General features: G+C 37.0%; 1 protein-coding gene across 8 annotated transcripts in view; it reads right to left on the bottom strand.

Moving 5' to 3' along the window:
• cadm4 (cell adhesion molecule 4) overlaps positions 1 to 17,676 on the bottom strand; it is a 305,176-nt gene that overhangs the window by 9,844 nt on the left and 277,656 nt on the right. For all 8 annotated transcript variants that reach the window (XM_005158112.4, NM_001007428.2, XM_068213952.2 and 5 more), the window contains 1 exon segment: positions 5,491 to 5,619. In XM_005158112.4, coding sequence (XP_005158169.1) covers positions 5,491 to 5,619 — 129 coding nt within the window.

Here is a 17,676-nt window from a genome sequence, read left to right on the forward strand (position 1 = left end):
GCCGGGGCTCGAACCAGTGACCTTCTTGCTGTGAGGCAATCATGTTACCCAATGCCATGACACTGTTATAAATTTATTTTTTTAGTCATAAACTGCACTAGAATTCAGGTGCCATATTGGATTGATTCAATATTATATTGATCTATGATATCTATATAGTAGGTAATTGAATTTAATATTAGCAACATTAACATAGTATTTTTGCTTAATATACATATAGTGTGTGTGTGTGTGTGTGTGTGTGTGTGTGTGTGTGTGTGTGTGTGTGTGTGTGTGTGTGTGTGTGTGTGTGGCCCCTGGTGAATAAAGGAACTAAACCTAAGGAAAATGATTGAATGAATGAATGTTATAAAATTATATATAAAAATACATATTTTAACAGACAAGACAATAGCCATTCTGTCTAGAGTTTATATCCAGAATCCAAAACTGCACTCAATGTGTGAATGCAAATTTATTGACAAAATATGTCACAAAAGTTTTTTAAAAACATTTAAAGTAAAAAAAAAAATCCTCATAATTTTGCCACATCACACAGCCCCAACCAAGGCTGTATGAGGCAAAATACATTTTAAAACAACAACAAAACTTTTTTCCATCAATCTATTTAATGTGTCCTTGCTGAAAGAAAAGTAAAAATTCCTTTTTTTTAAATAAATAAAAAAACTCTGATTAAATGAATGTGAAATATCTGAAATATGAAACATCTGCTGAAATGCACAAATGTTGTTTAAGTTGACATGGCTCTGAAGATATAACCACAACAGCTTTGTGTTTCTTTACCCTAACAAACACGATGACTCATTCTCATCCTCTGTGATTCATCCATGCTAGTTCATCCTCACAGAGCGTTTCTTCATGGCTGTCACATGAAAATAACAGAGCAGTTGTGCTCACTGTCAGGGTGACAGATTCAATGTCATACAGTCAACCTTAAATCACCATCACAACATTTCTGTTTCTTTCCTATGAGACCTTAGCTTTCACAACACCAGAAAACTGGGTGAGCGTTTAGTTTAAGTTAGGTAAAGTTAAGTTTTAGTTTGGTCGATGTTAGTTGGTGCGGTCTATCCCCCTTTTTCTGCATGTGACTACTGTGTTTTTCTTTATGGGTTGAACTTCTGGTTTGAAGAGCTACTGAGACCATTCTAAAATGATGTAATTAAATCCTAAGAAGGGAAACCCCTAACTAGAGTACCCTCTCTTTTGTTAAATGTGTTTATATTTCATTATAAAATTGTTATTTTATTAATATTAGAAAACACAAAAGAGTTCTGAGGTTTTCTATAATAGTCAAATTGGCCATATGCATTTTAGGGTCCACTACTTTTTCCATTTAGTGTGATTTTTCTTTTTTTTTTTTTGTAGAACATATTGTTATCTAACTAAAATTCTCTTTGTTTTTGGAAATAATTCACATTTAGAGTTTGGTTTAGGAATAGAGATTAGGTACAGATTACATTTTCAAAAAAAAAAATAACGTTCCAGGATCGCATTGTAATTGGCAAAATGACACCCACCACTTTTTCCCATGCAATCTGAATATGTGTGGCTCTGTAAGTTTTTGTTAACAAAAACATAACTTTGTCACAGCAAAAACATAACTTTTCTAAGACAAGCTTTTTAAACTTTCAAAAACAAAATTTTCTCTCACCTTCGGCAGGGCCATATTACGAACAAATTGGGCCCTGGGGCTATATCAAACCCAAGAGCCCTATTTATTTTATTTCCTCACAAAGTTATATTTATTTTAATATTATATACGGTGGCGCAGTGGGTAGCATGTTCGCCTCACAGCAAGAAGGTTGCTGGTTCGAGCCTCGGCTGGGTCAGTTGGCATTTCTGTGTGGAGTTTGCATGTTCTCCCCGTGTTCGTGTGGGTTTCCTCCAGGTGCTCCAGTTTCCCCCAGAGTCCAAAACATGTGGTACAGGTCAATAACTGGGTATCCTAAAATTGACTGTAGCGTATAATTGTGTGTGCGGATGTTTCCCAGTCATGAGTTGTGACTGGAAGGGCATCCGTTGCATAAAAACACATGCTGGATAAGTTGGCGTTTCATTCTGCTGTGGCGATCCCAGATTAATAAAGAGACTAAGCCAAAAAGAAAATGAATGAATGGATGGATAAATGAATAATTATTATCTATTTTTTTTACAATTTGATTTATATTTGATAATTATAATGTTTTCTATTTTACTAGGTGTACAAGCATTCAAAATTATTCACAAAACATTAACTTCACATTTTTACAGAAAACATCAGTAAAAAACAAACAAACATTTGCAATAGCCTGCTTCCTAAACGAGTGCTTTACAATAAATACTTTAAATAGGGTTATCTTTAAAACTTCACTTTAAACTTTAGCTGAGAATAAATCCCTTAAATATCTTTAAAATCCATGCTTCAAATTTCCCGTGTGGTCTTGAATCAGTCAATTATGGAAGGTTTGCATGTTTTTTTTTTTTTTTTTCCAGATATATTGTTTTTCCTCAGATATACTGTATTGTCTGTTGAAAGCCAACACCAATATTTCATTGATCTAGAATATTACTGTCGTTTTTATAAAAGGGGAAATTCATTAGTTTAAAAGTTAGCTTTCTAACTAGTTCAGTTAGACTTAAACAATGTATTTTCTAGAGATAGATACTCCGCATTTTGATAACTCGGTGTGCAGGCTATTTGATTTGGTCGGACACTATCCCAGTTATGGACAGGATTGTGCAGGTGTGCAACCGACACAGTGGTTAAGTTATGAGTTCATTCTGCATGATTCCTATCCCGGCTTCTCTTACCGCTTGTTAATAACGGAAACTGTATGAATTAATTTTTTTGTTCTACGATGCGCTTGGTTAACCTACCTTTGACTGGACTGTTCTGGTAGAGCCGAAATAAGGAATGTGCTGGGAAAAATGAACTTTTCCGGGGAAAAAACAGGGCATCACCCTTACTGGGGACTTAACAGGGCTATTTTATTTAAAACTAAGCTAAAGCAGCTCCGAGCCATAGTTTAGAGACGTCACCGTTTTTTAACAGCAGCAAGCGAAAGGAATACTTCACATTATCGAGTCGTTTTCCATGTCATGATGCAAATTAATTGTTTAGCCAATCAAGGGCTTCCTCCTTCCGTGGGCTTTGGGGCTTCAGCCCCGCCTAGCCCTTACATTAATCCGGCCCTGACCTTCAGTGGGGGTCAGATAGCTTGTACAGATTTAAAGCTATATTACTAAAAAAATCATATTTTTGAGTAAATAACTTTGCAACACATGATGACAAAATTGAATTGTCAAATCTTATTAAAAAAGTTGTAAATATGATAGAATTCTGGTAGTTCCACTGTTAAATAATAAGGTTTTGCTAAAAATAAGCCATATACATATTGTAAACTGAGTGAGGTGTACTATATATTCTATATTGATCCCTCTGGAAATGACTGTAAAGTTTGATATTTTAACATGACTTTAGTATCACAAGCATACAGTCAAACAAATGCGTTGTTATTTTCTTTTTGATACTGTTGACTAGTTTCATCATTTATGTGAGTATGGCAACTTAAAGTAGACCGTGAAACATTATATCCAAACATTCTTCAGAAAGTTGACTAAAAAGTATTAGGAACTGAAGAAGCTGCATCAGAAAAATACTGAAAATAAAGTTTTCATAAACCAAACTGACAGCATCAGGACACTATGTTCCACTATCGAGGCTCAGAGTGAACCAACAAAATATAGATAGTTGTGTAAATATTGTCAGAGTAACAGATGTCTGAATATTTTTGGTTGATTTTAATCCATTACATATTGAAGATTTCCTGACATTATCAAGAAGAATTTGTTTTGACACAGTTCAACCTAAGAGCTTAGATGACTAAAAGGTGATACTCAATAGAACGTTTCATAGCAGCAACAACAGCCCCGGATTCCGCCATTTTGGAGTGAAAGCGATCGGCTGTACATTAAATCTTATTGCTGTCGCGGTGGCAAGCAGCTGCTTTATTTTTTATTTATTTATTTAAAAAGCTCATTAAAGCTGAGATACAACTTGAAAGACGACAATACAACACTTACTATCTCAATCATCAGCACTTTTAATAGTTTATTTTACAGACTTACAATATGATGTTGTTCTATTAGAGTTTTTATTCCAAAATGGCCGCCACACCCTCTAGTGGCTGTTTCACAAATTGCACTTGAGTGTAACCTCTTGGTGAGTCTATGCTCTTTGGTTCAACTGTGAAGAACTGAGGTGCTGTATAGAGTGGTGCATTTAGTTTAGAATGAAAACAATCCTCATCCATACTGATGGTTTTACATGCCTTTCAGGAAAAAAAGGATCTCTGCCTACACAGCTACATCGAGATTTGTCTGACACTTACTTTTGCAAACTAGTCCTAGGTATTTCGTCTTATCTAAGCCAAACCATTTCAGAAATATTCTCAGGACACTGAATAATATCATTAGTTTTTGAAAGAAAAAAAAAAGTTGACAGTTTGATCCTCGCGTGAAACAGTACACAAAAGGTTTCATGCTAATTGTAAGCTAATTGCTTATTGTACAATGCTACAACTTTTGAATGTAATAAGATATCATCGCCAAACTTGTTACACTTATGTTCAAGGTCAATTTGAGGTCACAGTAAAAATATGCATGTGCATATTTTGCGACCATCCATTGCATGCTATCCGTTGTGTAAAGATGTTGGAATAGTGTGGAAGCCAGATATAACCATAATACAACTCGTGTTAAACTAAAACACACTAATGTAAATGGCACCAGAGTTCTTGTTATTTTGTTACAACTATAGTAAATAAACTTTAATAATGTGAGAAATGATAACGGTGTCTTAATATGTTCAGTCTTTTTTACTGTACCTGTTACCATATCTTTTTTGAATTAACCATGTTTTGTTTCTCAGAATCATTTTGTTTTGGTAACCCATCTGTACACAATGGTTAATTGGATTTACTTTTTTTTTTTTAAATTAAGAGGTTGCAAACAATTTATATGGTCCGAATTTAAACAAACAAATTATGTTGAACATTACAAAATTTTATCTGTTTGTTTAAATTCAGACCGATTAAATAGTTTGTGACTACTTATCTTAAAAATCTTAGTAAATCCAATGAATATTTTTTCAGTGTAATTTTGCTGCAGAAAGACTTGTTTTGAGTTTCAGACTTGTTGGTGGTTTTCTGAAAGTGCTTTGTTTATTCTGTTATATGCCACTTTTCAATATTCAATTGCAGAACTGTGAGGGAATTAACGCCACTTCATTATACCCAGTTTTATTTTTAAAACACTGATTGGTTTCCACTTTAATGGAGGTTAATCCTATAATACACTCAAAAAATTATAGGGCACAGGAAAAAGACAGACAGCCTCTCTCTCTCTCTCTCTCTCTCTCTCTACTGCTCAGACGTTAGCTAGTTGCTCCTGTCCTCAAAGGTGGCGTGTGTCAGCACAGGTTAAGTGTGTGTGGACAGAAGAGGTCACCTTTCTGCCGGACGGAGCACCAGATGGTGACGATGAGCACACATATGACAGTGAAGACCAGCAGGGCCAGGATGCCCCCAATCACTGCAAACGGGACGGCACTGTGGGTCTCCACCACTGCTCCAGGATCTAAGACACACAAAGAGAAAAAGAGAGATAGAGAGAGAGAGCTTTAGTTTTAGCATTTGAATAAAAAAACAAATCAAGCTGACTGGTGAAAACAGAGAAATGCATTCGTGCCGAATGAGAGAGACACATATTTGTGTTGTGCGTTTCACACACACACACTGCTAGTTTCAGTTCTGCTTTAAATAAATGAGTGTAGGCTTGACATTAATAATAAATGTTGTTTATAGAGAATGCCACTATAAGTTCTGGTTGTTTTATATTCATGTTTTTCCGTCATTTAACTGTTCTGAATTCTCTTGAATAGTTTTTTCTCATTTATTCTCTCTGCGGTGTTGTGAAATGACCATAAAATTGTTACGATCGGTTTGAGGCTGTTTAAATTTACATGTATGCATTTGGCAGACAGAGGCTTTTATCTAAATAAATGTACAATGCACACACACACAAACAGCAGAAATAAGTAAAGCTAAAGCAATAGGTAGAAAAGAAAGGTAAAACACTAGATAAGGTAATGGTTGTAAAATACAGTCAAATGTCATTGTTATGATCAAGCGGCTGCAGATTGCTGGTAAACATGCATATCGCAACGCACTACAAATCTGACATCACATGGACAACAAGTTCCAGTCATGCACTGCACACACGCATCTGTTCCAGATTCCGCTGATTGCACACACTCACAGCCAGAAGACTATTATGGACTGATTACAAGGACTACACAGCACACACACGTTTTTGACCCTTGCCTTATTTGTTTGTTTGTTTGCCTGTTGTAGGACCACAACTCTGGAATTACTAGTGGTGGGCAAAGCGAGGCTTCATGAAACATTGAAACAGTCGAAGCAAATGTGTCGAAGCTTCAAAACGTTTAGAAACCTGTCTACTGTCTACATTTTTATGTATTACACTGTAACAGCTTCAGCAAAGAAACAGTTGTAGTTCAAATCCAGGCTGATACAGCTATGGATGTTAGGTTTGAAATACTTTGTTCTTGTATTTTTTTGTTTTAACATTGGTCTGACATCCGAATGCCTTGGTGCAGTGTTTGGAAACACTTGTGCTTCAGGATCTCGACACTATGTTTTCACTCACCTATTTTTATGCTTATTTTGGATATGCACATAAAAAATAAATTGATGGAAATGGCATGATGCGCATACATTTTAAAAATGCACATAAAAAATGTAAGCGCATATAGCTTAGTAGTAGAATAAATGTTTTATTCGATAAGAAAGGATGCGTATAAACTGCAATGAAAACACTTTTACAGAATAAATTCCAGTATGCACATTAAAAAGTAATGTGATTTTGTTATAGAGATCATGTGATGATAAAAATGTGTGTAAATGGATGAACCAGCAGGCTGAGCACATTGTAAACCATCTGAAGTATTGTTTTGGCCATTCTTAAACGCCTTGTCATTTTAGCTTTAGTGTTATTATAGTAATAATGACCTCCAGATTCAAGACCGTCTGTGCTTTGCGTCTCATGCCTTTAAACGCCACCATGCATTCACTGCGTGTCAGGATTGCCTTCTGAGGCACAAGTCATTTATTAAATGAAAAAAAGATTCTTGCAGCTTATCCTACTGCAGCTAATTATGTTTTACAGTTGAAATTTGGCGCCAGTTAATCAGGAAGTTGTGATTTTGTTCGCTTTGACTCGTTGGATGGAAATGCTGCTTTTTTTGCACATCTTTTATGCGATAATCCAGATTTGCGCATAAAGTTTATTCGGATTTTTGGATGGAAACATAGATACTTTGTCGAATCTACAGCTTCATGTCAGCCTTCCCTACCGTATACATCTGTTTGCTCCTGTGTTGACTGTTGCTTGCCTTACCAATCTGTTTAATAAACCTGCGTTTCGCACTTCTTTTGTCAGCGTCCACTTCACATTAGAGTCATCATGTTTATTGTTGTAATATTCATATAAAATGCAGTATTTATGGCCAGCTAATTATCTCACTGACACCAGCCATTGCTTCAGACTCACATCCTTAGATATAGTTGTTTTGGAGGAAGTTGCAGGAAGGTATTTTTACTTCTAAATAAATATAACCAGCATGTGCTTCAAGAGCTCATCGTCTCCTAATCAGGAACCGAAATAGATTATTCGTGTGTGAGCTTCCTACTCGGAAATTGATATGAACAGCCTCTCAAGTCTTATTTACTACTGGAAAACTCAGAGATAATTTGTGAACTTTCTCACCTTGTCTTGTTGCTAAAGGTGTGAATATCTACATATGACAAACAATTTATAGCTTTTATGATTTCAAAAAAGGAGGAGTTTGAGATTCGTCCTTTCCTTTAATGTTTAATTAGTTGTTTGGGTAAAGGTTTTTGGTCATATTGTTGCATTTCTTTGTTATATTCTGTTATGTTTTTCTTTAATTGTGATATATTATTAGTATTGTTTTTTGTTTTTTGAACACTGTTTGATGAAGAGCCAATGTGGTCAAAACATTGCACATTTTGTGTTGGCTTTTAATTTAATAAATTGGTATTTTTGGATCTTCTGTGTTGCCGCCTTTTTGATTTAAAATCAGCATACATTTGATCAGTAATTCCAGAGTCATCAGCAAGCTGTTTATGTAATGTTTATAAGGTTGACTCAAAGGAATGTTTTATTTTATCCATAATAAGGGGTGGACTTAATGAATAAGCGAGGTAAGCAGCCGCTTAAGGCCCTGGGGAATTAGGGGCAAAGAAGCCTACATTAAATATATAGCTCTTTTATACATTTTCTATCATATGTTGTAAAATCTGTCTATAACCATTAAAGATTTTAACATTATTAAAAAAAAAGGGAAGGCCACTTTATTTTATTCTTTTATTTATTATATTCCTTTTTATGCTGTTGGAAACGCAGATGTGTGAAGATGTTTTGATGTTAATGTTCTGTATGCTATTTTTGGCATGTTATAAAAAATCAGTAGAGTCTATTTTAAAATGCAGTATTTAATGTGTCCGACACAAAATAGACATCAATTCATTTTTTTTTTATTACATGATAAGTCAATATTAATCTGACTGGTTAATGGTTAATATTTGGTTAGCCAGTGTCGGTTACAAAAAATTAACTGAACTGAGCATCCCTAAGGGCACCATACTTGGAACTGCTTAGGGCCCCCAAATCCCTGAGTTCGCCATTGTCCATAATTAAATATCTTTACCACCTATTAGCTTTAATAAGAATTCCACAAAAAACGAGGCACTTGGTTGACTACATACATTCTTTAAACAAAATAATTACATTTTTCTTTTTCAAATATTTCCAAAGTGTTGTTTAACAGAGATTTTTTTTCATCATATTTTTAACCATAACCTATTTCTAAAAACTAATTTATTGTGTATTTGACATTTCAGTAGTTATTTTGCAAGATATTAATATTCAGCTCAAAGGTGTTATTACTAATTGTTGTTACTAATTATCTAATTATGAGATTATAATATAATATAATTATTATAATTATGTTACTAATTATCTAATTAAGGCAAATTTTGCTACAAAGTGCAATTTAAGGGTTTAACTAGGTTATATAGGTCAACTAGGTTAATTAGGCAAGTCATTAACAACAACGGTTTCTTCTGTAAGGGGCTATTGATATTGACCATAGCAAAGCCTAAAAAAAAAAAAAAAAGACTTTCAGTAAAAAATAATAGCAAATACTAAGAAAAAATTCCCTTTGTGTCATGATCACCAGGCTAGCAGATTGCTGGTAAACATTCAACTCAAGCTCATTCTGAAAAGGTAGCCCCCCGGATGATTTTGGAAACCGCGATTTACATGGCCGGAGGTACCTATGGCTGCATTTAGTTTTTTCAAGCGAACATTTTCAAGGTGTGGTGTGACGGCGATCCTATTCGCGCTTACCGGCTCGCCTCCGTGTGGAGGGCTTTCCCGCCGCAACCAGTTTGTCCAGTTAGCTCGTCGTGTTATGTTGGCGGAGCAAAGGCCTGGAGGAAAAAGAGCTGGACTCGGCGATGACCGGGTTTGAGTTCGGTGAAGAGTGGTCACAGAAATAAGGTCAGGCAAAAAACAGGATTCAAAAATTAAAGCGAACAAGTTCGTAACAGGCAAGAATGCGGTGAAATCCGAAAACGGATTTTCTTCGAAAAAATCTTTTTCTGGACGGCTTTTGTAAATCGTCGCTCGGGTTTAGGAAAGAAGGAGGAGGAGGGTGGCTGGGTCAGCTGATTGGCTGGCTGCCTAGTCAATTGTTCAGTCATTCGGTCAGTCAGTCAATCAGTCGGACAGACGGTCGCTCGACAGCTGCCTCCGGCGGCTTTTTACACGTGAACAGCGTGGGCGCGAACGGATTAGCGAAAACAAAAACTGCACAAATACGTACCTCCCGGAATGTATTTCGCAGCCTTCAGAAACACCGCTGGGCTTAGTTTCCAGAATGAGCCTGGGTTGTAAACATTCACTATCACTCGGACAAAGATTCTGTCACCTTATGAACTGCAAATCCTGTTATGCACCTCACACACACCCGTTTCCAGATTACCAATGATTACACAAACAGCTGGAAGCTGATCAACAGTGTTGGGCAGTAGCGTCGCTACAAGTAGTGACACTACTAGCTTAACTACATTTCTTAGTAGCGTGGCGGTAGCGTCGCTACATTCGATGGTTGACTTGGATTTAAGTTGCTTTGATGTAAAAATTAAACTTACAAAAAAAACTTAAATGTAGCTAAGCTACTTTTGCCAAGTAGCTTTCACTTAGCTTGCTACATTTCCCAGGTGGTATCTTTTAGTTTCGTTAAGCTACCTTTTAAGTAACTAATAGCTTAATTCACTACATTTTTTTTAAGTAGCTTGCCCAACACTGATTGTACATACATTATACACTGCTTACATTCCTTACATAACAGTCTTGTTTTGCTGTAACATAATAAAGCGTTCTCTGTGCCTAGTATTTCTGTGTTTCTTGACCCTAGACTTGTTTCCTCATTTATGTTATTGCCGACTTTACCGACCTTATGGCCAGTGACTTGACTATGCTTCTGGATTGCCTTCATGCTACTGTTTGTACCTGTTGACTGCTGCCTGTCTGACCATTCCCTACTAAATAAAGCTGCACGTGGATCCACACTCTGTTGTCATCTGTCTTGCTGGTTACACTTGTTCTATTAACCATCAATTAGAAAATATTTTTTAAAGAATTAAAATTTCACAAAGGGCTAATTATTTTGTACATGTGAAGTATGATAATCCCTGAAGCACATGAAGGCAGCATAAGTCTACTTTTATGTAAAAAAAGTAAAGAGGATGTTTAGCAGGCAACATTTGCAGGAGGCAAACAGTATGCTGTATATCAAAGGATCAAATCTGATTTAACACTTATGACAAACATGCATCATTTCAAACATGATCATTTTAACATTGATGTATGTTTGGATTTGTTGATCTCTGGAAGATTAAAATCCTACAGAAACAAAGAAGCCCATGTAAATGTAGTTAATTACTGCATAGGCCATCATAGAGTGTGTGTGACAGATAGGAAACAGCGAGAGGCAGACATACACTCTGAACCATCCACACATGAGCTTGGACAGCGCGGTTAAATATTTAACAACCTGTTTACAACACAGCGGTGAGGAGAAAAGAAAAATAGGAGACATGGAGATTGAATGAAAGAAACAGAGTGACACATAGATGGAGAGAGTAGAGGCGAGAAAGTGACACAAAATAAGGTCGATGGCAAGAAAGAGTGAGGAAGAGGAAAGTATGTTCGCTGGAAGGGCAACAGTCAACAGCACAAATAAGAAAAGTTTCCATGAGGTCCTGAAGAATACAACGGACAAATGACTAATAGTAAATAATCGTCACTTAAAACAGTATGATTTTATTTATATGGATAACACTAAAACTGTAATTAGTGTCCATGACTGTTCTTCTTTAAAATCTATAAACTTAAAAAGTTGATTTGAAATAAGGTCTTACATGTCAAAGGGATAGTTCACCCAAAAATTTTTATTCTGCCGACTTCTCTTCTGCGACAATCTTTTAGCTGAACACAAAAGAAGATATTTTAAAGGATGCTAAACCTGGTAACGACTGACTTTCATAGTTTTTGTTTTTCTTACTATGGCAGTCAATAGCGATCGGGTTCCAGCAAACTTCAAAATATCTTCTTTTGTGTTAAACTCAAAGAGCTCTATTTTGACAAGACACAAAGTCTAAAGAGAAGGGAGCAAAGGAATTAGGGCGTGTCAGAATCCACTTTTGCTATTTTAAAAAAATCCGCTTTGCACATGATCTAATGCTGTGTTTACACCAGACGCGGAACACACGGATAAATCGCGCTATTCGTGTGTAAATAGCCGCGTAAACATTTGAGGGTTACTCGCTTCATTCGCGCTTCAAACCCTGCTTCATTCGCGCGTCAAATCCACTTCAGAACAGACGCGGATTCGCGTGATGGGCAGGGCTTCTGTCTACCCGGTGACTCTAGCTTCATAGCTAAATGGCCAACATGGATTTTATGAAGAAAATAACAGTGCTTATGTGCTTTATGAAGACTGAAAAACAGTGTCGATACGTTTAGTGTCATGTCTGAGTCCACTACATCCTTTCAGAGGTGCAACCAGTTTGATGACTTGTTGTTGGCTGGAGGATTTCCCCCGCGACACCATCAACAGGTTCTACGTCACAATCACGCCCCCATAAGAGCAAGCTTCTAATTGGTTAACGCGGTGCGAATGTCCGCTGAAGTTTAGATTTCCGAACTCGAGTGATTCGTGCGATATGCACGTTAAGCGCGTCAAACGTGCAAAACGCTCAATTTGCGCCACGCCATTCGCGCTTGCGCCGCAGGATGTCTATTTACGCGTTTGCATTGACTTAACATGTAAATCACTCGCGCTTGATGTGCGTTTCGCATCTGGTGTAAACGCAGCATTACAGGGTTCAGCTTATTTTCTTAATGAGTTATAGGTGTGTTTTGAGAATAAGCCAATCAGATTCTCATCTCCCATTCCCTTCAAGAGTCAGTTGTGTCGCGTCTGCAGTGCGAGAATAAGAGAATGAGCCTCCTCATTCTTTACTTTCACCTTTACTATTTCCTGGAAAAGGAACTGTGTGTCACGGTTGCAGGTTTGTGCGCTTTTCCGGAGTGTATGTTTGATCACGTGGGTTTGTTTTGTTTTGGTTGTCCATGTGTATTTGTTATGCTCACGTGACATGACGACACTCAGCGGGGCTGATTACACACCAGCTGAGGCTAATTATTAGCCCTATATCAGGGCGACGTTTCTATGTTTCTTTGTCAGTTCGTTACATCTGTTCTCATGTGTGTTATCTGTGCTCAGGCCCCTGAGGAGAATTTTCTGGACCCTGCTTTCCTGTCTGTTCCTGCCCTGTGTTCGTCGTCCTCCTAGCCTGTCACTTTCTTTGTTTGTTTATTTTGACTTGGTCAAATAAACTTTATCACTTGCACTTGGATCCTCCTTGACTCTTATTTTTGAGCGTGACACTGTGTTGTACGCACAGACATCCATTAGCCTACTTATTTAATTTCATTTGGTAAGTGCAAAGATTTCTTTCAAAACTATTTCTAAATTCAATTTTAATTTCCAGCAAACGAATAAATGAACAATAATAACGAAGTGTGGTCAAACAACTGAGTTATATCCAAATATACATGCTGTGCCCATCTGGTCCAAAACCTGACAGGTGGGTAAATCTAAGCTTGTTTTTAATAAAACAAATATAAATATGCATATAATAAATACTAATATTAATAATAATAATATTATAAAAAAGCTAATTGTCATGAATTAACTGAAAAGCCGAGATGATGAAGGCATGAAAGCAGCACTTTTTATATTTATGTAGAAATTAATCATTTTTGTAAAATTTTAATTCTTTATTTCTATTTTATATGTAAAGATATTTGCTTCACATTCTACTGTACATCCTGTTTGCACTAAGCAATGTGTAAGGGTTGAGCACAACTAATGCGCTCTGTGCTGGACTTTAGACTTGCTTTGAGCTGGTCTATTGTGCAGTCTATTTTAGTTCCTCAAAATAGCAACATGGAGGCGATGCGCCTTAAAACACCTCCTTTTTTAGACCAGATTTCTATGGGCGCACATATGAGCGCAACTGCATTTGCTATTTAAACAGCATAGTGCAAAACATCAAAATAGCTCTTGCGTCCAGCTGAAACTAGCAAACAGCAATTGCTTCGCGCCTTGCACCGGGTGTATGATAAGGCTCATAATGTTTCAGAACCACTGGAAGGAACACTCCACTTTTTTTAAATAGGCTCATTTAATAACTTCCCTAAATCTCAACAGCTTGAGCAGGATGCAAATGGTTATATCATGCTAAATACAAATAGGGAACATCAAAGTAAATAATTAAAATGAATTTAAAGGTAAAGTGTGTAATAATAGTTAAAAACAACTTCACTGAAGTTGCTGTGTGACGATGGTAGGGGTTTGTTCTTTGTACTCAGCTTGATTTGTTTTGATAAAATCCAGGATCGTTTTGTATGTCAAACTCATCCAGGAGTTGTTGTCTTAGCAACAGGTCTGTATTAATTTGGGCAAAATAACAATATTGTAAAAGTATTTTAAGTGACGTTTACTTATAAACTAATTTCGAGAGGATCACATGCTTATGATTTACCACAGCCGGTCCCTCCAGTCAAATGATTCCTAAGTTACTATAAATAACCACAGTCTTCATTCCATATTAATTTTCGTCTGGAAGAAACCCCCTTTCTCCCCTTCTCCTCCTTTTTTCTCATAGATTGGACGGCATTGCAGCCCAGTGGTTAGCACTGTTGGCCTCACAGTAAGAACACTGCCGGCCCTGGTCCTCGCCGAGCAGGTCGGTGTTTCTCTGCTGAGTTTGTATGTTCTCTCTGTGTTTGTGTGGGTTTCCACTTAGGTTCTCCGGTTTCCTCCCATCATCCAAAGATATGCATCATACTTAACAGACTAAACAAAACAGGCACTTTGTTTAGCTCCTTTCCTTCTCAAAGTAGTTCACCTTAGCCACTTCAGCTGGGGAGTTTTTGAGATCTACCTGAGCTCAATCTCCCCTCTCGTTCTGCGAATGGGAGGGAGCCCTGGGCACGAGGTTCCCTTGAGCTCAGGGCTCTTTCCCAGGACAGCATGTCAAACAAGCTTATGATAAATCATCAGCTAAGTGTGAATTCCTGAAATTAAATAAAGATATATCTGTCCTTCACAAAAAACAAAAGCACATGCAGATATCTCAGATCAGTTCTTCCAGATATTTTAATCTTATTCAGGAATTAGATTTTTGAAAAAACCAAATTAAGCACAATTAAAAGATCCAAGATCTGCCAAATCATCTTGGATCATTTACATGAGGTATGTAGAACGGACCCTAGGATTGTCAAACAAACAGAACAATGTTTTCAGCACTGAGCCCCGATGTTTACACTTTTAAAGGCATATAAGCTTACAAATGGCTTGCTTACAGTTGTCTCCACGTATTAAGCTGGGATAAAAGAAAGTATTTAAACATCAAAAAAAATTACACACTTCACCTTCACTGCGAACGCTACAGAAACAGCGGGAGATCTGGAAAGCGGGAGGTCGCCTTTGAACAGGCTGTCGAGTAACATTTCATTAAGAGTCCGTTTCAGAGACGATGAAAAATTAACGCTGCTCCCTGCCTCGCGCACACTTTTCAGGGAACCAGCAGCCCGGCACTAAGAAAATGACACCAAGAGACACCGCAGCCACTGTCATTTCTACTAGTAATAGTCTTTCACTTCCCATCCGTTCTGGAAAACAGTATTTATCCCTTCAATTCATATACTGGAGACAGAAAACAATGTGAATCAGAAAGTGGAAGAGCAAGAGACGTGATGTAAAAGAAGGTTTTTGTGAAAGGAAAAGGCCACGGATTCAATGACTGTGCGCTTTGAAGTGCATGAAATGGAAATGTTAGAAACGCATCTGATATCTTCTTCTGCAGGTCAGTGAGGTGTGTGGTTTGTGCAGTGTTGCGTGATGTTGATGTCTTGCAGTACAGTCAAGTCTCTCAGTACTTCTGTCAGGTGGGAGGATCAAGAGCTTTCTACTGACCCGACCTCACATCCCACAGCATCATGAATGACAAGCAATGCCGTGTAGCACCAGGCCTCTTTTAAAGGGTCATTGTGTCTTCTTTTTTTGTTGTTGCTGCTCCCTTTCTTGCTCTCCTTTATAGCGTGTTTCTCTTCATCTGTTGGCAGGGACTTAAATTCAAACAACAAGAAAAAAAAAAAAACAAGCCTCTGCGGCTGAGTAGATCCTCTGGAGAGCGGCGCTAGTGCTTCAGTTGACAAGGGCACTTGGAAGACAATAGGAGTGTGCTTGCATGAATCTTAAGGAAGATTAATAAACAAAACATGAACGAGAAGATGAGAAGCTAGGCAAGTTAGCTGGAGAAAACATATGGAAAATAAGCTGGTTTGAAGGTAAGCATCGGAGCAGAGCCGTCAGGGAAGAATTAGCATATGCTGAGGTGGAGAACGAGGTGGAAGACAATTAAAATAATAATAAAATATGGATTTGCATTTCCTGAAGGATTTGCATGGCAGTAAACAAAGTGATGTTAAAATAAATGTTGGTTAAAGAAAAAGGCAGTCAATGAGTGGAAATAAGAGAGAGACTGACAGATGGATGAATGCCTCAGTTTTTATGTGCATACTAAAGTAAAAGTACACTACCTGACAAAAGTCTAGTCGCCAATCCAAGTTTTAGGAACAACAAATAATAACTTAACTTCTAGTTGATCATTTAGAAGTGGCTTATATGAAAGGCAAAAGCCTCTAGATTTAAATAATTTTACCAGAATAAAATATGATCATGCCTTGATTATTAATTTTTTTTTTAATTAGGACAGTAAGGTCTGACTTTGCTTAGACAAAAGTCTTGTCACTTAACAGAAATAATGTAAAGTATAGAATATAAAGTCATGGTGCGGAGAAATAATTCATATTGTATATGACTACCATGAGCTTGGAAAATAAATCTGCCAATGGGGTAAGCAAAATAATCTTATGTCAAAAGGAGAAACAAGATTTTACTTACCACATTGGCAGATTACTTTGCTTATTTTAAGGAAAAACTCACTTAATATTGGCATATTATTTCTGAAAACAAGACTATATGTTTTGCTTGTCTAGAAAATTCTTCTTGATTTAAGCAGTTTTGGATTTTTGGACTAGAAACAAGTGAAAAATCTAAGTGAGAGAAGCATTTTCTTTGCATTGTGGTGACTGGGCTGGCCAATCCTGGAGCACCTTGATCTTCGTTGCTTTCAGGAAATTTGAATTGTAGGCTGAAGTATGAGAAGGAGGACTATCCTGCTGAAGAATTTGCCCTCTAATATGGTAGCACAAATGTCCGGATACCTCAGGCCTTTGATGTTGCTAGCCACTCTGCAGATCTCTCGCACACCCCATACTGAACGTAACCCCAAATCATGATAGGTTCTAATAGGTCTTCTGCAGTATTTGTGATAATTGGGATACAGTTTAACAGATATTTCATCTGAAAAATCTACCTTCTGCCACTTTTCCAAATGATCAACCAAAAGTCAAGTTATTATTTGTTGCTCTTACAACTGGGATCCACGACAAGACTTTTGTCAGGTAGTGAAAGGTGTGTGAATAATTTTGTACATGTGCAGCTTGATTTTTCTAATCGCACAGAAAATGTATAAGCAGCTAGCACATGTGCTTTGAAATGCTAAACAGATATCCGCAGCTCCATTTTAAATGAGTACGAACACATATTTTTTGTTGTCACTAATAACATGTTGAAAGAAATGTGACACTGAACATGGATGATTTTTCCTTGTGTGCATGTGTTGAGGTTGTACAAACAATTAAATGTTCAAGCGGAAGTATACATTGGACTTTAATGAACAAACTGAGGCTAAAGTAGAATATAGTATGTAAAAAAGACAGTTCAGTAAGCAAATATCACTGTGACATCACTGTCAATGGCATTCTGAATACTGGACATTCCATTAATGTAAAGGTTCATTCACGCCAACTTTAATTATGCAATTA

The sequence above is a fragment of the Danio rerio genome, chromosome 16, assembly GCF_049306965.1.
Source record: "Danio rerio strain Tuebingen ecotype United States chromosome 16, GRCz12tu, whole genome shotgun sequence".
Lineage (NCBI taxonomy): Eukaryota > Metazoa > Chordata > Actinopteri > Cypriniformes > Danionidae > Danio > Danio rerio.